The sequence below is a fragment of the Vipera berus genome (genome assembly GCF_964194415.1).
Source record: "Vipera berus genome assembly, chromosome: 2".
Lineage (NCBI taxonomy): Eukaryota > Metazoa > Chordata > Lepidosauria > Squamata > Viperidae > Vipera > Vipera berus.
Window position 1 is genome coordinate 124,768,574 of NC_138203.1, and position 21,738 is coordinate 124,790,311.

General features: G+C 42.2%; 1 protein-coding gene across 1 annotated transcript in view; it reads right to left on the bottom strand.

Moving 5' to 3' along the window:
* Window positions 1-496: 496 nt before the first annotated feature.
* Window positions 497-21,738, bottom strand: part of PORCN (porcupine O-acyltransferase) — a 32,921-nt gene continuing 11,679 nt past the window's right edge. Inside the window, exons 7-13 of the mRNA XM_081320886.1 lie at window positions 19,290-19,415; window positions 16,563-16,663; window positions 15,234-15,310; window positions 7,234-7,297; window positions 6,295-6,380; window positions 5,656-5,766; window positions 497-3,959 (exon numbers count right to left, since the gene is read on the bottom strand). Of these exons, the coding sequence (XP_081177012.1) occupies window positions 3,858-3,959; window positions 5,656-5,766; window positions 6,295-6,380; window positions 7,234-7,297; window positions 15,234-15,310; window positions 16,563-16,663; window positions 19,290-19,415 (667 nt within the window). The 3' untranslated portion in view covers window positions 497-3,857. The remainder of the gene's footprint in view (window positions 3,960-5,655; window positions 5,767-6,294; window positions 6,381-7,233; window positions 7,298-15,233; window positions 15,311-16,562; window positions 16,664-19,289; window positions 19,416-21,738) is intronic.

Below are 21,738 nucleotides of genomic sequence, written 5' to 3' on the forward strand. Positions count from 1 at the left end.
TAAGCATGCCTATAACTGACATAAAATCTACTTCTAGAAAAATATAGATCCTGCATTAATTTTCTTCAAGCCCAGTGAGACAATTTGCAGAGATTTTTTTTCTCATCTGCTGTGTATTGTAATTTTTGTGTTTAATTTTTGCATTCGGGATCTCACTGATTTTATTCTATTTGGCACTGTCTGCTGCCTAGAGTCACTGGCTGAGATAGTAATTGAACAAACTGATTAAACAAATGAATAACATTTGCATATCCTGATGCCAAATAACTCTTTTTAAAGAACAATTTATTATTCATTGCCAGGAATAGGGAAGATGTGCCCTAGAGCGTTCCATTTCCTGGCTACCATTTATTTAAACATAGTTCTTCATTAGACCTCCAATTGCCTTTCTTTAATATCCACACTTCATACCAGCCTTTTCCTCAAAAGGAAAACATCACCCAAATTAATAAAGAATAAAACATGTAAAACATCAGAAAATTGTCCATGTGTTTCCACTGAATATTTATTTTATAAACAAATCAAAGATATTTTAAAAAAGAATAGTCGGTCATTTAATAGTCTACCTATGGTCCATAGCATCTTCTACTTCACCCGGGCAAGGGAGAGAAGATATATCCTGGTATTTTGACAGTGTAGTCCACAAAAAAGACTTGGAATGGAGCTAGACTGTATTCCAGCAAGGTCTTGATTCCTCCAAAACCAAAGAAGGATTAGCAGATAAACAAATGCTAAAAGGAATCAGAATCTAGGGTTTTAAACAGCTAGATGGGAGAGAAAGGCTCAACATGCACCAGTATCACACAGAAACAAGCATTATCTGCTAAAATATTCTCTTTGACCTTAATTTTTTGCATCCCGTTCCAAATGTATTCTGCTGTGCCCTCACAGAGGCAAGGAAGAGTAGCAAGGTGATCAAAACTCAGATCACAATACCACCTTTTAAGTTGTTGTATTGTATTTTGGCCAGCAAATAAAAATTGTGGGAAGACACCTTAAGTCCAACACTCTGGGGGACATCTGGATAAGGGGGGAAACTAATACTTCCATTTGTAGTTGCTGTGTGGGTCGCTTTTTCACACAAGCGCTTTTAAAAATGGCAACACACATAATAAACTAGCATGTTAGAGAAAGGGCGATAGTCAGCTTCTCACAAAACCATTCAACTTTCAATATGCCCGGAACGTATATTGTTGCCCAATGAGTCAGGTGCCGTAAGTGTGTCTCACCTGTCCTTCCAGAACTGATTCAGCTAGTGACTCTACAAGACCTCCAGAACATGGCTCTCCAAAGTTTTGTAAATCTAAGCATTTTTTTTAAACCGGAGAAAACTCCACAAGCAGCCTTCTGTCGCATATCTTCTCATGAACTGAATTCATCTGGCCTGTTAAGATCGAACTCTCCTATGCCTCTTGAAACCAAGCAGCCGAGAAACCTGTCTCTGCTAGGATGTTCTGCGGGCTAGTCCTGCTTTATGGATGCCCCAAGAGGTAGAAGAAATAGCAGTGCTCTGGATAGCACTGAATGATCTGTACCCAGTGGTGGGATTCAAATATGTGAACAACCGGTCCTCTGTGTGGATGCCGCTTCTGGAAGTCCATTCTGGGCCTGGGCAACAAAACATTAGCTACTGGTTCTGCCAAAGTGATGCGAACCGGCTGAATCCCACCACTGTCTGTACCCCACCACTTTAAAAGTACAGCTTATCCCCTGCTGGGCACATTTCTGTTATTTCATTTCATGTCAAAGTGTGTGAAATTTTTTTAAAAAAACCAAGAGCGGCCATTTTATAAAAGGAGGCCTTTCTTCCCCCCTGGAGCGGTCCACTGCCTTCTACCACCTTCTTCTGCTGGGCCTGCAAATGGAGAGAACTGAATTCCATAGTACAGCTAGTCCTCAACCTATGAGAATAGTTGGGACCAGATTTTCCTTTGCTAAGCCAGGTGGTGGTGGTGGTGAAGTAAATCATGCCCAATTTTACAACTTTCTTTTGCCCCAGCCGTTAAGCAAAATCACTGCAGTTAAGTGAATCAGACGGTCATTAAGCGAATCCAATTTCCCCCACTGACTTTGCCGGTCGGAAGCTGTCCATAAAGGTCACAAATGGTGACCTCGTGATCCCAGGATGCTACAACCATTATACATACATGCCGGTTGCCAAGCGGCCTAATTTTGATCATGGGACTTGAGGGGATGTTTTGACATGTTTTAAGTGTGACCAATTCTAAGTCACCTTTTTTTTTTAGTGCTGTTGTCATTTTGAACAATGACTAAATGAAGGTTGCGAGTCCAGGATGACCTGCCCCATGTAAAAAGCTTGTCTGCATTTAGCTTTCTTTTATAGGAGAAGAGAGTTAGAGAACTGTTCAGTGTTCCAACTTTCCATTCTTGGGCATTGTCCATGTTGAATGTTCCGATCCTATTGTTCCCAGTTGTGATCTTGCCTCCCCTTCACAAAAACAGGTTAAAGGTTAATTCTTGGCTGCAATGACAGGGTAGTCCTTCTCTTGGGAGGTATACCACCTAAACAGCTTGTATGCATTTCAGGAGAGATCCTGTCATGGGATTATCGGTATGTTAGTGACAAAGGAAACAGTGCCATCCTTAGCTTGTAAATACCGCATAACAGAAATTGGGGGATACTTTCTCCAAACCACTCAAATAAGCTTTTGATTTATAAAGACAGGAGGGAACATATGTCAAGAAGGCACAATGGTTCTCTTCTCCCTGTCCTCCTTTTTTTTTTTAAACACTTAGTGGGCACTTTATCCACAATATATTCATTAAACTATGGAGCAAGGCTTAGTCCAGATGAATTAATCCAAATCAATTGTATGCTATTACTAGAGCAGTTCAAGCTTCTGTGCGAAATTTGGCACTGCTGAATTAAATATCTGAGCAGCTACACTCTGATTAAAAAAAATGCTGCCAGTTTCTGCCACCATATAACAGTGGATAAAAATTGAAACGAACAAGAATTCCATAGATTCAGATAGTGAAAATTTCAAAAGATTCAGTACTTCTTGAGGATCATCCCTAGCTAGAATTGCTTGTGCTCTTTCCCAGTCTTTCCAGCCCTCTCCTCCATGGCCTCAACAATGCTTCTGCCATGATTGTCTGGGAAAAAAATCCAAGGGCTTTAGAAGCAAAACAGAGAAAGCTACTACATCTATACAAACTGCCCTACTTTTAAAGATAATCAACAGCATCTTCAATGCAGCTTAAAGCATCATGATTCCCGTTGGCTAATCATCAGACTTTACACTAAAGACAGAGTTCCCTAAGGAGTAATAAGGGGTACCTCGGAAGCAGCAGGTGCAGCTCCCACCTACAGCTGCAAGAGAGAGCAAAACATGCAGTAAAAATAATTCAGAGAGGAAGGGAAAGCTGGTGCTGTTTCTTCAATTGCCACTAGAGGGAGTGTCAACAAGGACCTGGCAGGAGCCAGGTTTTTCTGAAAGAGGTATTGTGTACAAGATCTGAACTGGCAATCTGGTACCCTCTGGATAACAACTCCCACAAGCCCCGGGAAACCAGTGGAAGAATATTATAGATACTGTAGTCCAGACCATGTTGCAAAAGGAAGAAAAGGCTTTTTTATAGGTATTTAGGAGAATACCTTGGTACTCAACCTGCCTTGTCTACATGGGATGCATGTTCCTCCCCACTCAGGGCACAGAAGTGGGGAGCTCCTTCCCTCCATCAGCATCCCAGAGAAAGAAGGAATCAGTCAATATCCAGGGCACTCAAGTCGATGGTGGGCATCCTATGTTCTTGAAGGTGAGGAGTCTATCAGTTCTGCCTCTCCACCCATCATCCCCTGCTCCATCTTCTCAAGTTCACAGGAGGGTCCTGCTTCAGCTGATGAGACGATAGAAGACCCAGCACCCGAAGGTCACCCAGTGGCTGGCCCAGCTCAGCTCGGACCATTTGTTGATGGTATAAGACATGCCATAACCCTGGAGGGAAAAGCAGCACATCAGCCAAGTCAGATTCTGGCACAGACAACTCCTGACGGTGTGGAGAGGCTTTCATTCAGACAGGGAAAAGTTTAGAGAATCCCCTTCCAAACAAATATATAGGCCTAGCCTTTTGTCACAAGCAAGTTCCCCTAAGTTGGTACTTGACCTGGTAGTTTCCAGACTAGCTGGAGATGATGGCCACTTGAAGTTCAGAAAGGCTGAGCCTTTCTTAGCGGCATTTTACCCCTATTCCATGATTGCACTGAGGGATTTCCTTTTTCTGTCACTGCTGTCACTATTACAGTTTTTTTAGTTTTGATCCCTCGGGACAATTAAGTTACATTTCAATAGGTACCAGCAACATCTAGTGCAGTCTTAAGCAAGTAATAAACAAAGGTCTAATTATCTGATTAACATCAGCATCCTTAATAAATGCTTGTTTCCCGAGAGCTGGTTGCCACGAGTAAAATTAGGCCAGATAAGAGTGTCACCTTATTCTGACCTTCCATGAGAAAAAAAATTGGCTACGGGACGTCAGGGGTGGGGTGAAGAACAGCCTCCAAGGTGACACATTGGAAATCATTTTATGTGTGAACCACTCAGAAAGGGAGCAACTCTCAACCCAAGTAGCTGTAATCTGTGCTCCCATAGGCAGAAACAATGCTCTAAACTGAACATTTTTTGACAAAATCACTCCATTTCCCCACCCCTCTTTTTTTTTAATTATAGGCATTTCTCATTGAACAACCAAAGGTTCGACGATCCTTTGAAGTCACAGTGGAACTTAACAAAGGGAACTTACGATGATCCTTATAAATGCAGCTGTTGCCATGTGTGCAGCAGTCATAGGATCACAATTTGGCCACCCCGCAACTAATTCACAGTTACGATCTTGCAGTGTCCTGAGACCATTTGTAACCTTCACTGCTGTCTTCTGACAATCAAAGTCAATAGGGAAGCTGGCCGGAAGCTGCCAGTGGCAGTCACATGACTGCGAGGACACTGCAACTCCATGAGGGTCACCTAACAACAAGTGGGACTGCTGTAAAACTACCTTTTACAACTGTGTCACTTAGCGACAGTTCAATTGCCATTGGTAGGTGAGGTCCAGCTGTATTTCTCTGTGGTCTGGACGATGGTGATGATCCCCACCGTTTTTTGATACTGTCTTTGTCTGCTCTACCACAGTGTGGCAATGGCATATTGGCTTCACTCTGATTTGGCTTCAGACATCACGAAAAAGGCAGATCAGAGATGATTCTGTGTTCCTCCGAATTTCCAGGGAAATTTCATTAAGCCCTGGTGGACGGTCCCTAAACCTGCTGCCATCCTCATGCAGATAGGTGATGACATTAGCTGTTGTGTGGCACATCCACACATTGTTAGATCAGTTAGGTTAAAGTAAAGGGGTGAGGGTCTCTCAGATAATATAGGCAGTCCTTGTTTCACCACCACAACTGGGACTGGGAAGGGTCATTAAGCAAAGTGGTTACTAAGTGAAACTATGATTGTGTTTTTTATAATCTTACTTCAGCTTTCCTTTGCTTTACAGACCTGCATAAATGCGAAGCTGATTTTTCATCAGTACATTTACCTGTACATTTTTTTTAGGACTTCTCTCCAAAATACATCCAGGACAAATTATCACTTAAAACTTCTATTCTGCCACTCACCACTATCCTGGCTATCTCACCTGTTCTTCCACAGAGTCATCAGCATCCATATCAAATAATGAGCCTAAGTAGGTCAAGTGGAAGACAGCAAGAGCCCCAAAGAACAGGTTGAGGAGACGAACCCAGAGATTCTGTAGTAGCAGAAGAAGCATCAGAGGTTCAGTCCAACTGTAAACAAGCAGGATTCACCCCACCCCGCCCCACCCCCAACATAAACAGCCTGGTCAAGAGACTTCATGTAAGAAGCCACACGTTGCCTTGTTATGACAGGCTTCAATGATTTCCAGGCCTAAAAAGCCGAAAGAGATTTCAGGATCAGGAAGGCCTGATCCTGCTAGACTCAAGGTACAATCTTTGGCCCAATCAGTTGAGGTTGCAGGGGACAAGGTTGAAGTAGGGAGTGGACAGGGTCAGAGTCAAAAGTGGGCAGGGATATTTATTCTTTCACTGACATTCTGCTTTTCCTCTCTCCTGTACTGGAAAGAGAGACAATGAGTAACAGAAGTGTGAACCCATTTCTTGCAGATGAGTTGTAGAAACCAAGGGAGATATGCAGTCCTACAGTGTCAAAGTTGCATACCTCATGCTAGAACATTACTCTAGCAAGAGGTGTAAAAGGGGAGGGGGTTTGATCCCTTGAAATTTCAGCGCATACTTACCGTGCTGTGGCGATGTGAGCATCCTGGCTGACACTTCTTGGAAAGTATGCAGGCATCAAAGATGACAGACAACCTCTTTCTGAGAACTAAACGGAAACCAGGCAAGCAAAATTGTACTCAAAGCTGTCCAAGATTTGGCTTTTAAATTTTGGTTTGCTTAACTAAGGAATGTTCGCTTCAAACAAATTTCCTATATTGGGATATGAATATCCTTTTCCTCCCAAACGGAGGAGAGAAAAATGCAAAAACCCAAGCTTCGCCATGGATTGTTCACAGAATTTCAAAATAACATTTGTCCTTAAATCATAGTATGATATAGTGCTGGCCTAGAAATCAAGAGATGGGGAGATCTAGTTTTGTTTTAGGTATAAAAGCTGGCTGAGTGACTTTGGCCAGTCCTACCTCAGTCCAACCACCTGACATGATAAGAGAGATGAAAAATTAGATAAAAATCTAATAATAATTATCAAGGGAGGTTCTACTAAAGACACTGAAAGTTGCTACATGCCATCTGGCAACTTCCTAACAGGCAGTTTTTTGTGATGATTGTGCCCACGTCAAAACTGCGAGGAAGTGGAAAAGTGAGCATTATTATCACATTTTTTTAAGTGGTGGCTGAAAATTTACTTGCTGACCGAAATCTTTCTAATATGAATATTGGAAGAATGCTTTCCCCCATCTTTTTAAGGAATATGTTTCATTGGATGTTATCTTAATTCTTAGCTATTATATTTGTTATTTATTTTTACTTGTTAAATTTATAAGCTACCCATCTCACCAACAAGTGATTCTAGGTGGCTATTATTTACAATAAAAGCAACAATAAAATATATAAGATAGTATTTTTATCCGACTTGGCTTCGGCGCAGAAATCAGACAATAGATAAAGGAAGGGAAGCAAAAATCTCAGCAGGAGAAAAAGAGCAGTGAATGACTCACCGTGTTCAATGTAAGTGATAAAGCCAAGTGACAACAGCACAGCAGCCAAATGGAAGCTCAGCCCCTAAAAGAAATGAGATTGCAGTTAGAACAGCCACACCTAACCCCCTTTGAACCAGGTCACCTTTAAAAGTAGATCCACAGAACAGCCACCAAGAAGACTGGTTTCCGAAGATGCCGGATTAAAAAACTGGATGGCAATTCTTCTCAATATGAACAGATCTTCCCCAAGAGGAAATAGCCAGGAAACACAGGGGAAGGAAGAACAAATTTGTCCGACTTGGTCCTTTAGTCAAGAAAGGCCCTTGACTCCATTTGTAGTGATAGGTATATTTTTTACTAAAAGCCAAGTGGATTACAGTATAGCAAAGCCAGAACTGACGTTTGCATGCCAAACTTTCCCGGTTAACTTTCCCTGTTCAGTTTCTCCCCCTTGCTAGTCCCTTATTGTCCAATTATACTTGAATAAATTGTTTTGGTAACTCTCTCTTCAATGGGGGCTGGTTGGTGATCCATTCCATTCCATTCCATTCCCAATGCTTAGACCAGGGGTCTTCAAACTTGGCCCTTTTATGACTTGTGGACTTCAACTCCCAGAATTCCTCAGCCAGGGATGCTGGCTGAGGAATTCTGGGAGTTGAAGTCCACAAGTCATAAAAGGGCCAAGTTTGAAGACCTCTGGCTTAGACCGTGAGGTGGTGTCTCTGGAAAGTACAATGAGCAGTACTTCCCTCCTCACCACTGGCTCCGTACCCCCAAAGTTTATGGCAGACTGACAGCTAGCATATGTGAAGCTCAAGCGTATTATGGCAGCTCTGACAAATTTAAGGTCAGCCGGACTATACAAACCATAGCCTGTTTTGTTTCTTTGGCTTCTTACCATCTGCCCTTTCTTTGGTTTACTGATTTTGTTCTCCATTTGGTTGATCAATGAATGATACAAAGACAACATGAGCTTCGGCAAACACAGCACCAGAGAGGCGGGACAGAAATGCTTTTAAATCTATCAAAATAATAATAAATAAAGCATCCTACTGAACAAAATCTAAAGAGTTCCTCACTTAAGGTTAGTATAGGTCTAGTTTACAAGCAATCTATGGAGTGTATCTCTGAGAGTTTCCAATAGAAAAAGCTTTAAATTTCAAAGGGAAAATATAATTTTCTTAATTAGCATCTCCTATTCCATCAATTGGGGAAGAAATGGAGGTAGTGACAGATTTTATTTTCCTGGGCTCCAAGATCACTGCAGATGGGGACTGTAGCCAAGAAATTAAAAGACGCTTGCTCCTTGGGAGGAAAGCCATGGCAAATCTAGACAGCACACTAAAAAGCAGAGACATCATCCTGTCAACAAAAGTGCGTATAGTCAAGGCTATGGTCTTCCCAGTTGCAAGGTATGGCAGTGAAAGCTGGACCATAAAAAAGGCTGAGCACCAAAGAATTGAGGCCTTTGAACTCTGGTGCTGGAGAAGACTCCTGCGAGTCCCTTGGACTGCAAGGCGATCAAACCAGTCAGTCCTAGAGGAGATCAACCCTGACTGCTCTTTAGAAGGCCAGATGCTGAAGCTAAAACTCAAATACTTTGGCCACCTAATGAGAAGGAAGGATTCACTGGAGAAGAGCCTAATGCTGGGAAAGATTGAGGGCAAGAGAAGAAGGGGACGACAGAGAATGAGGTGGCTGGATGGAGTCACTGAAGCAGTAGGTGTGAGCTTAAATGGACTCCAGAAGATGGTAGAGGACAGGAAGGCCTGGAGGAACATTGTCCATAGGGTCACGATGGGTCAGACACGACTTCGCAACTAACAACAACAACAAATTCCATCAATTCTTGCTAGTTGCAGAAAGTTCACTGCACAGAACTGAGTAGGAACCATTATGAATGAAAGCAATTCTTATCTCTGAAAATCCAGATTTCTAGCCCCATCGCCGTCATCCCACCTTCCAAACCAAACCAAACCAAACCAAACAGTCCTATCCCACTAAGTTGGTAAGTGATAGAAATCTGTTCCCAGGCAGTCAATCTTTGGCTATTTCCACAACACACGAACTTAGTTAATGAATACATATATCATCATGCTACATTCCTATTATACATTATAAACCTTAATGTCAACAGCTCATTGTATCTTGTGAATCCCAAAAAAAGCAAGCATCTTAGGATGCCTGGAAGCCAGACTTCATAAATTCTGGTAACATAAGTTAAACTATCCAGTTTATGAACTTCCAAAATGGAAGCCTAGGAGATGATGTTTCAGGAAAGCAAGGTGACATCGTTGGTATCTTGGTCAATCTGAATGGCCCATCCTCAAAACCAGTTAAAATAATTAGATCGAAGGTTGTGCCAGTGATCAGCAGGAAGTTGGGTTTCATGAAAAAACTGAATATATGGGCCAGCATCTGAGATGACTTCAAGGACCAGATCACTAGGGAAATTTACTCAGCAGACTTAGAGAAAGAAGAAACAGAGTGGCAGGAAGAGGAGGTACGGGGGGTGGGGGGGACTATTGAGAGTGAAATCCATGTTGATATCAAAAGCCCAGTGCAGGACTTCCGTTTTTGCGCCCGTAGTGCATGGCCGCGCGAGAGCGTATCTCCGCTTCCCATGGCTAGCTTTGCCCTGCCAGGGGACCCTAGAAGGCTCCAAAGTCACCCCGAAGAGGTGACCGTGAAGGAGAGGCACCCCGTTGATCACAAAGTGACAACAATCGTTTCGTTTGATCTGGGAAAAGCCCTCCGAACCCGACAGGACAAAGGCTAGCTGCATGTCAGCGTCTAGCCCAAGCTACTTGCAGCTGAGAAGTCCAAGAGCACTAACAAGAACAACGGTGAACAACGTGCTTGGAATTGGTGAGAGTTTTTGATCTTCTCTCCCTTATTTTGCAACTAAGTCCCTGGGAAAGATCCCTAAAGCAAAAAACCTCCAAAAGTGAGGGGAAGGGACTACATTCCTATTCCCTCATAGATGGAAGCAGCGAATTTAACCTTTAAGGAGGAAAGAAACATACTGAAATTAAATTTAAAACACTACAATCTGATCAAGCTTAGAAACTAAAACAAACTGCTAAGATTATATTCTAAAGGATTTTGATGAAATTTTATATATGTATGTATGTATGTGTATATATTATATATACATATATTATGTATATATTATATATACATACATATATAAAATTTCATCAAAATCCTTTTGGAGGTTTTTTGCTTTAGGGATCTTTCCCAGGGACTTAGTTGCAAAATAAGGGAGAGAAGATCAAAAACTCTCACCAATTCCAAGCACGTTGTTCACCGTTGTTCTTGTTAGTGCTCTTGGACTTCTCAGCTGCAAGTAGCTTGGGCTAGACGCTGACATGCAGCTAGCCTTTGTCCTGTCGGGTTCGGAGGGCTTTTCCCAGATCAAACGAAACGATTGTTGTCACTTTGTGATCAACGGGGTGCCTCTCCTTCACGGTCACCTCTTCGGGGTGACTTTGGAGCCTTCTAGGGTCCCCTGGCAGGGCAAAGCTAGCCATGGGAAGCGGAGATACGCTCTCGCGCGGCCATGCACTACGGGCGCAAAAACGGAAGTCCTGCACTGGGCTTTTGATATCAACATGGATTTCACTCTCAATAGTCCCCCCCACCCCCCCGTACCTCCTCTTCCTGCCACTCTGTTTCTTCTTTCTCTAAGTCTGCTGAGTAAATTTCCCTAGTGATCTGGTCCTTGAAGTCATCTCAGATGCTGGCCCATATATTCAGTTTTTTCATGAAACCCAACTTCCTGCTGATCACTGGCACAACCTTCGATCTAATTATTTTAACTGGTTTTGAGGATGGGCCATTCAGATTGACCAAGATACCAACGATGTCACCTTGCTTTCCTGAAACATCATCTCCTAGGCTTCCATTTTGGAAGTTCATAAACTGGATAGTTTAACTTATGTTACCAGAATTTATGAAGTCTGGCTTCCAGGCATCCTAAGATGCTTGCTTTTTTTGGGATTCACAAGATACAATGAGCTGTTGACATTAAGGTTTATAATGTATAATAGGAATGTAGCATGATGATATATGTATTCATTAACTAAGTTCGTGTGTTGTGGAAATAGCCAAAGATTGACTGCCTGGGAACAGATTTCTATCACTTACCAACTTAGTGGGATAGGACTGTTTGGTTTGGTTTGGTTTGGTTTGGAAGGTGGGATGACGGCGATGGGGCTAGAAATCTGGATTTTCAGAGATAAGAATTGCTTTCATTCATAATGGTTCCTACTCAGTTCTGTGCAGTGAACTTTCTGCAACTAGCAAGAATTGATGGAATTTGTTGTTGTTGTTAGTTGCGAAGTCGTGTCCGACCCATCGTGACCCTATGGACAATGTTCCTCCAGGCCTTCCTGTCCTCTACCATCTTCTGGAGTCCATTAAACTCACACCTACTGCTTCAGTGACTCCATCCAGCCACCTCATTCTCTGTCGTCCCCTTCTTCTCTTGCCCTCAATCTTTCCCAGCATTAGGCTCTTCTCCAGTGAATCCTTCCTTCTCATTAGGTGGCCAAAGTATTTGAGTTTTAGCTTCAGCATCTGGCCTTCTAAAGAGCAGTCAGGGTTGATCTCCTCTAGGACTGACTGGTTTGATCGCCTTGCAGTCCAAGGGACTCGCAGGAGTCTTCTCCAGCACCAGAGTTCAAAGGCCTCAATTCTTTGGTGCTCAGCCTTTTTTATGGTCCAGCTTTCACTGCCATACCTTGCAACTGGGAAGACCATAGCCTTGACTATACGCACTTTTGTTGACAGGATGATGTCTCTGCTTTTTAGTGTGCTGTCTAGATTTGCCATGGCTTTCCTCCCAAGGAGCAAGCGTCTTTTAATTTCTTGGCTACAGTCCCCATCTGCAGTGATCTTGGAGCCCAGGAAAATAAAATCTGTCACTACCTCCATTTCTTCCCCAATTGATGGAATAGGAGATGCTAATTAAGAAAATTATATTTTCCCTTTGAAATTTAAAGCTTTTTCTATTGGAAACTCTCAGAGATACACTCCATAGATTGCTTGTAAACTAGACCTATACTAACCTTAAGTGAGGAACTCTTTAGATTTTGTTCAGTAGGATGCTTTATTTATTATTATTTTGATAGATTTAAAAGCATTTCTGTCCCGCCTCTCTGGTGCTGTGTTTGCCGAAGCTCATGTTGTCTTTGTATCATTCATTGATCAACCAAATGGAGAACAAAATCAGTAAACCAAAGAAAGGGCAGATGGTAAGAAGCCAAAGAAACATCTATTTGCCAGGAATTGAGAGGGCCGGATGCCATGATCTTGGTTTTCTTAATGTTTAGTTTCAACCCAACTTTTGCACTCTCCTTTATATATATATATAAAGAAAAATAATAAGAACTTTTTGCCTGAAAGAGCTGGAAAACAAATTGTTTTATAACAAATTGTTATAGAACATTGATTTTACTGAAACCTGGACAATTGAAAATTACAGTGGATTATAAAAATTATAAAGACAAGAACTATGTAAAATTGGACTGTTTGGATTTTGAGTTTTGGCCAGCTTGACAAGGCTAATTACAGAGACCATGGCACTTATGACAGATTACTAGAAAAAAATGCTACATATATGGATGCTATTATTATTGATATAAATATAGAAGAAAATGTTTTTATTTAATCATTTAAATATGGATAATATTAAAAATCAAAAATTATTTGTTTAATGCTGAAGAAGAAGGGTACCTTTGGGAGAAGAAAGGATCAAGGAAATATATTATCAATTGATATACCAATTATATAAATATAAAAAATAATTATTATTGACTGTTAATTAACTATTAATGATTGTAAAAAAAATTCATGAACCAAGACAACATGCTGTACACTAGGCACTAAGGTTGCTATTGTAAAAAAGTAACAAAACCTTTACAAAAAAAGAGCACAGTGCAAAGCAATATGGTCTGAGAGAAGGTGAAGACCCAGCACAGTGAGCCAGGCCAGGCCACAGCACTGAGGAGACAGTGCAAAGAAACCTTCCCTAGCTATTGTGAGGCAGGGAGGAGATTTCAATGGTCTTACACTATTGATCCTCTGAGGAAATGAATCTGCTGTACCCCGAAGCTCCCAGAAATCCAACCTTCACATACTTAGCATGTACAAATGGGTAAAGGCTAGGTTAGAAGGAAACAATTTGCCTTTAAGGAAGAATCTGGTCAAAAATTCTAGAGAGAGTAAAAGAGGGAAATAGCAGCCTTTACTCCAAAAGGGGATTTACCTACCTACCTACCTACCTGTCTGTCTCTCTCTCTCTCTCTCTCTCGATAAATAATCTATATTTATATCTCTATATCTATCTCTCTATCTCTCTATCTCTCTATCTATCTAGATATTTCCAGCCATTCTATCTTGCTCAATCTCTCCTAAATATCACCCAATTTACTTGTTACTGCATGTATGGGGAGATGGGACAAGTAAGTATAGATCAGACATGTCAAACACAAGGCCTGGGGGCTGGATCCGGTCCGCAAAGTGGTTTCATATGGCCCGCGAACCCATCCTGGAAACAGTGAGGGAACGGCCCCCGCTGTCTTGGCCCTGGCCCAGGCTGGTTGGGAGCCAATGTAGAGTTTCGTGGTGGCCATCTATGCTGAAACGCATTCAGGCTTAGCTCCACAAGGCTGTCTGGAAAAAGCGAGGGACCAGCCCCTGCTGTGTTGGCCCCGCCTGCTGGACATGCGCTGCGGAGCTATCACCCTTTGTGAGGAATGAAGAAATGCGCCATTGCCTGTAAGCGGCCAGCACATGGCCCTGTCTACTTTGGGCAGGCTAGGGGCTGGGCAGCGTTGCGCTTCTCTTCAGATTCATGCCACCCGGCTTAGCCTCTCAGCACTTTGAGGAGAGCACCCCGCTGCCTGTCAAAACCAGGCAGGGTGGGGGCTGGGCAGCACTGCAGGTAACATTGACTCTCATGCTGCTCATGGCATCCCCTTCCCCAGAGCCCACCAAGCCGGATATGTGAAGTAAGCGAGGGCCATGTGCTGGCCACTTCCAGGCGATGGTGCATTTCTTCATTCCTCATGAAGGATGACACTTCCCCAGCTGCGTTTCTTGTCTGCTTTTCTCCCTCCCTCATCTCAAATATTTTCCCACCACTCGAAGGAAGGAAGGAAGGAAGGAAGGAAGGAAGGAAGGAAGGAAGGAAGGAAGGAAGGAAGGAGCGGGAGGGTCTGAGGGAAGTCCTGTCTTAATCCTTCCCTGCTGCCCTTTCACCATCCCCTTGCCCCCTCCCCTTGGCCTATCCTTGGTCTCTCATCCTATTGCTAAGGAAGCTTTGGATACAAAGCCAGGTCTCCTCACATGGAGTGTGGGCCTCCCTGTTGACTTTGCCCTCGTACCCATCATGAGCAACCTGGCTAAGGAGAATAAACACAGCAGCAGCAGCCTTGAGGAGGAGGTAAGTGCAGTGGGGCGCCCCCTTGGGGAAGTGGGGCTGGGCTTAGTGCCATGGGTGCTTAAGGGCTGGGCTGGGCATTTGACCTCTGCACCACCGTGCAGGCCCTGCCCCACATGGCCTGAGAGGAACAGTTCCTCCAGCGGACCATGCCTTGGCACTTGCCCCAGTCCCATCTCCTTCTGCCAGAGACCCTCAGATCTGTCCCACTCCTGCCCGAGCCTCCATAGGTACCCTTGACGTGAACGATGTAGAGCTGGCCATGCCCACCCAGTAGGCCACACGCACTCCAGCCACGCCCATCCAGTAGACCGCACCCACCCTGGCCACACCCATCCAGCCCCCAAGGGCAACTGCAATGCTGATGCAGCCTTCAATGAAATTGAGTTTGACACCCCTGCTATAGATGACGGAATCTGTCAGATCATTATATAATGATGCACTGAGATTTCTTCACGGTACACTAATTTGACATCATTTAAGGATTGGCACTCAGACTTTTAAAGATTCGTTGGTCCTGCAAAAGGTGCAGAAATGGACTATGGGAATGAGCTTATAAAGAGATACTCACGTGTAAGAGGGCACTAGCTGCGTAGGTTACGATGATGGCTGAGAAGATCCCCAGTTTCAGGGAGTTCTTAAAGACATCTGAAACAGAATGAGTTAATCAGCTAAGTCATTTTTCTTGCCCTCTCCAAAAACTCTGGACCATCATTCCAATCATTAAGGAATTATATGCCCAGCTCCTCTATGAGAATGAACTATTGGCATCCTTTTGGAAGCTACTGGTAACTCTCAAACCATGTTTTCATAAAAAATATTGCCTTTAAATAGAGTTTTATTCCATCTAATATTTTTTGTAGCCATGGCCTTAAAAGTATGTATGCTGATGGCCCTCACATTTCTGGTCATGAACCCTGAAGGCTAATTATGCCTTATAATAATTATTCCCTATTTCTGGCTTGAGGTGGTTGCTGATCGAGATCAGATTTAATAGGAGGCCCTGTATCTCTTGACCCAAAATAGCAAAATAGATAATTATTTGGGATTTGTCAAAAATTAATTTTAGCTGTATGTTTTTTTAACAGCTATTTGATTAGAATCCCATAACCAGCGGTGTGTGTCCGTGTGTGTGTGTTGCTTCTATCATGCAATTTCACAGTTGCCCACGTGTTGCAACACAGACACAGTCCTACAGAGGCACACTTCCCAGACGTGGTTCTAAAATCACGTGTGACATCTAGGAAGGCAGCCCCATAGCTTCAGATCATGTGAGGGGCAAACTCCAATGAACATAATGTATCAGTAGAGGTGGAGCTAGCAAGCACAGCCCACTTTCCATCTTCTTTTGTTTTATCCATTCTTCAATTCACAACTCCAGAATTGTTATCACTCAAAGTGCAATGTATAATGTCCTTTGTTTAGTTTTGGCTTAACATATGAACTCAGCCATTTGTACACCACAGTGAGAGCAGAAAATCTATATGATCCTGACCAAACCATGACTGAATCAACCATCTTACTGCAATTCCCTTAGAAATGTATGAAAGTCTATACCTTCAAGTTAAAACAATCCCTAGTTACGTCTGCACCTACCGAAAGATGCATAAAAATAGGAAGCATCTAGCCTAGCTTTTCTTCATTCTGTTTTTGTAGATGTATTCCCATCACCCTCAGCCAATATAACCATTATAAGTACATATCTGGGGAAATCTGGGTAAAGACAGATCTGAAACCTCTTAGTAAATAAGAGCAGGAATACAAATAAAGAAGAGCCACAGATATGACTCCTATCTGGTGGAGTCATTGACAAGATTTTAGGCACAGGCACTTAAAGCTAAGAGCTCCACTCAGAAGACATTAAATGTTCTAAAAACAAGACAGATGTAAGCATTCTCACAGGAGTTTAGCCACTGGGACATGGGCAGGTTCCAGCTGGTTACCACCTCCACCATAGAACGTGGCAACTCCACCCTCAGAGGATGAGACACTGTCAGGTCCCTAAAAAGGTGAAATGAATCAACAATTACTTGGGGCAAATGCAAGGAGGATCTGTGATATCAAGGATCGATTGAGCTACAAGTGTAGAATTGTCCAACTGGCATGTTTAAAAAGACGTGAAGCTCCTGCGGTCTTTTCTACCTTAGCAGGAACTCTAGAAATTGTCTGATGACGGCTGTCCCAGGAAGGTGGCTTCAATATAAAAAAGTAACAGGCTACAGAATCTGGAGCAAACAAAGTATTTGTTTTGAAAACAGGAGTGAAAGAACCCAGCTTTCTGGTTCCCATGGAGATAACCCCCAAACGTCTCAAGAACAGGTAACAGAAACAGGTGGAGTGTTTTTCAACTTAAGGACTACCATCAGCCTTTTGAAACCACTTAGGAGCAATGCTTTCGTAATCGAGGCACCAAGGTAAATTCAGTTCTGTTTCTCCCACAACATTGCACTTAATCTCATAGTCCACTGATCTACAAATTTGAAATACTGTATTATTACTAAATATGCATTAAGCAACAAAACTATGTTTATAATTAAGCAGGCAATATTATTCTGTCAGTCTCTGATTGCCCTGATTTTCCCAATTAAATTAACATGGCAGAATTTTGCAGTAGTTTCAGTAACCTGAAGAGTAATGATTTTAGTGGGAGCAGATGCTCCTGGTAGTATTACTGCTGCTGGTGAGATTAAAAGGGAAGAGATTAAGTCACACATATTCTCTTAGAAAATTTTATTTCACTGGGCTTTCAACCCGTGAGGTTTTGTTAGTGTCCATGCTGGAGAAGGATAAATTTATTGTTTATTTACTGTATGGTTGCTGTTTGTTTGATAGTTTTGATTTATTCTAGTACATTTATAATTCTGACTCACTGTGATCCCCTTATCCCCAGTCTTTTTAATTAGACAGAGAATAAAATAAATGAAATAAATAAACCACAGGATGTAAGCTTTTCCAAGTAAAGCTGTCTCTTGCAAATGACTGATGGTGATTTTCTGAATGTCAGTGATGCCCCATTTGCTTTGGGATTGCACCCAAGACAGGTGAGGGCTCTAGTCATTAATGGAAGCAAATCCATCTAGAACACGGGTGTCAAACTCGCCACATCACGTGACGTGTCCCGATGTGTCACAACTTTTTGCAATGCCAGCAATGGGGTGGTCATGGCTTCGGTATGATGAAACTAGTCCACAGGCTGGCAGTTTGACACCCCTGATCTAGAAGAAGAAACTCCAGAATCAAACAAGGCAATGTCAATGTCAATCCATTTCTATATTATTGCTAAGAAAACTATACAGAGATGTCTAAAACATCTTGAGAAATTGGGGTACCATATGATGAAACTTCCAGGTCAAAAGGGTAGGCAGTTATTGAGGCAGACCATCAAATTTTATTATTAGAACTGGAGATGATGGTATAGTGCAACCAAAACCATCATACAAGGAAGTCAGCTTAGTGATGGTGCCAATACTGAAAAAGATTTTGTTTCACAAGGATGCAGGGATCTGAAACATGATATGTGAGAAAAGTGAAAAAATGTCCCGCTTTAGACATGAAAGCCAGCTGAGTTACTTTGGGCCAGTTACTACCTCTCAGCCCAAACCACTTCACAGCATTATTGTTGTGGGGAAAACAGGAGGAGGTAGGAGGTATGAGCTATGTTCTCTGCCTTGAGTTAGGTATAAAAGTAATAAAGGTGGGATAAAAATATTATAAAGAAAATAGAGTAGAGCAGAGCAGAGCAGAACACAATAGAGTAGGGTAGGGTAGAATAGAGTGGAGTGGAGTGGACTGGAATGGAAATGGGAGGATGGATTCAATGGGCTGTTTCAGACAAAGTTTTAGATTCTCTCTTACAACCTTAGAACTAGTTTGGGACTGCGTGGAAGAACTCACAAAAATCAGCTATGACAACCTTGGCCTGAGCAATACGAGAACATCAGCCATGCTGAACCTCCGCCCAAATGCATAGCTGAAGAATTGTTAGAATTAGAATCTGCTCTTCTGTTAACCTGCTTTTTAGGCTACCCAGACTATGGAGCTCCCCTTTCTGGTGTTGGATCTTCATCACATGCCTTTGCTTAGGACTGGGTGGCTGAACCTCTGAGCTTCCTCCTCTTGATGAGTGAGGAAAAATGTGTGACTGGCATGCAAAAGGTAGACAAATAGAGGAATGTTAAATTACAGGTGGTTTTCAACTAAATACATGCAATATGCATGAAATTGATTGTGAATAAATGTCATTTTAAGGAATCAGTGTCTGCACTTTCTTCTAACTGCCCCTTGGAAGAAAACCACTGTGAAAAAAAGACACCTTGGAGCAAAGAATAGGTAATAGGTTTTTTTTTAATTTTTGTGGTGTTTTTTTTTGCATACAGGAGTACTGCGTATCGCCTTGAGCTCATTGGAAAAAAGCTGAGAGAAAGCTCAAAAGAAGACCAAAATCTAAAAGAAAAATGATCTTTCACTTCATTCCTAAAATAGATCGTATTAAAAGCTTCGCCAGACTAGGCTATTCGTATATATATTTTAAGACGTTTCCGATTTGCCTGCTTTGTTCCCAATTGTTCTTTGAGAATTTTAGGATTTTAAGCAAAGGATCCCAGGGGCCATCTTCCACACCACTCACCATTTCAGATTCTCCTTTTCCTCTCTAAAACCTGATCCTGCCAGGGTGGCTGTGGTCTCAGACAGAAAGCCCACAAAGTAATTGCTGAAATGGAAGGAACTGGCACTCTCGTAAGCCCTGAGCCACCTGCACATAAGAAGAGAGAATTTAGACACTCATGAAACATTTGCACACCCACTTTTCCAAGAGAAGTCTAAGGCCCCAGAGAGACTTACCTCATTAAGGTACTTCTGGCACGCACAAGAAAGGAAAGGAAAGGAGAGAAGTCAAACAGAAAACAAGTAAGAAATAAATCCAATACTGGAAGCCTCCTAAAAACCTCTTGCTCCCACTTAAACTGGAGGGGGGGGGATTTTCTGGTGATTATGTGACAAGATCTCGCCTGTTTGACTCAGCTGCCATTTTTTTTTTTGTTCACATTCTGATTACTCTTGCCTTTTTTTTGCCATGCTCCCTTAACAAAAAAACAACTGCTTTTTCTCCCTCCTGGCAAGCTACCCCCCATTGATTAAATTCTGTAGAAAACATTGCGTTAAAGGCACTTGCTCCTTTGAGCTAGACTAGGCTGGTGGGTTTGGGGTGGGTGTTTGTATGCTGATTTTAAAAGAATAAATCCTGCCAGGAAGAAAATCAAAAAGTCCCAAATCCAGGCTTTCCACTAGTTTGCACTTCTCCTCTAATAGTTTCTCAGCCAGCATTGGGCACAGTGACAATTGCAGCCAACTGCACATCTGCTTAATTTTTTATATATGCAATAGCCCTTTTCACCCTATAGGTAATCCTTAATTTATGACAATAGGATTGGAAAATTGATCATTAAGCTGTGTGATCGTTAAGCGAGGCGTCATGTGACTGTACCCAATTCTATGACTGTTTTTTTGCCACAGTTGTTAAACAAATAATCATGGTCATTAAGTGAGTCACAATGTAGGACCTAATCTGCCGGCTTCCCAATGACTTTGCTTGTCAGAAGCTAGATGGAATGGTTGCAAATGGCAATCACATGACCATGGGAAACTGCGACCGTTGTAAATGTGTGACGGTTACCAAGCACCCGAATAGCGATCCCTGGGAAGACCGGTCATCACTTTTTTCCTCAGAACTTCAAATGGTTGCTAAAAAAATGATCATAAAGTCAAAAACTACCTGTACATACAATGTTCTTCACTGTGGCTGTTTTCTTGAAAGTAAACAAGTCAGACTGCAGATTTTTCCAGCTAGGAAATACTCTGGGAATATGAGCATGGAGATGGACTAATGCTAATTCAGTAATGGAATCTATTGAGTTAATGATTCTTAACTAATCATTACTGGAGAAAGCAGGAAGCCCTTATGATTTATGATGAAGTATTTTATGATTTATGATGAATGTATTTTTATGTTATTATCATGATTTATCACTAACATTTGTATGTACACTGAGAACTTATGCATCTGAGACAAATTCCTACTGTGTCCAACCATTTGGCCAATAAAGAATTCTATTCTATCCTTCTGTGGCATGGAAAATCACCCAGATTTAATAATAATAATGTGGAAGGGACCTTGGAGGTCATCTAGTCCAACCCCCTGCGCAGGTAGGAAATCCTATACCATTTTAGACAAATGGCTGTCCAGTCTCTTCTTAAAAACTTCCAGTGTGGAGCATTCACCGCTTCTGGAGGCAGGTTGTTCCACTGGTTAATTGTTCTGTCAGGAAATTTCTCCTCCTCTCTTTGGTTAGTTTCCATCCATTGCTTCTTGTCCTGCCTTCAGGAGCTTTGGAGAATAGCTTGACTCCCTCTTCTTTGTGGCCGCTCCTGAGATAATGGAACATGCTATCATGTCCCTCTCATCCTTCTCTTCATTAAACTAGACATGCCCAATTCCAGCAACCGTTTCTTATATGTTTTAGCCTCCAGTACCCTAATCATCTTTGTTGCTCTTCTCTGTATTTTTAGAGTCTCAATGTCTTTTTTACATCGTGGTGACCAAAACTGGATGCAGTATTCCAAGTGTGGCCTTACCAAGGCATTGTAAAGTGGTATTAACATTTCATGTAATCTTGATTCTATCCCTGTTAATGCAGCCTAGCACTGTGTTGGCTTTTTTGGCAGCTGCAGCACACTGCTGGCTCATATTTAAGTTATTGTCCACTAGGACTCCAATATCCTTCTCACAGTTGCTACTATTCAGCAAGGTACCACCTATACTATATCTGTGCATTTTGTTTTTCTTGCCTAATTTTAAACTTGTCATACTCTTTACAGGCAAACCTGTTATACTCTTCACAGGCAAAGTAGTTGCTGTTAAAGCATTGACTTCTGGAATATATACTAACAGATATCTTGCCTCATCAATCCCAAAGTTAGGTACCAATGTCTTTCTTCCAGCATCCATGATGTGGCATTTCCTTCTCGGGAAACCAATGAAGTTCCACCTAGGTCCTAGAACAATCAAGTTCTAGAAA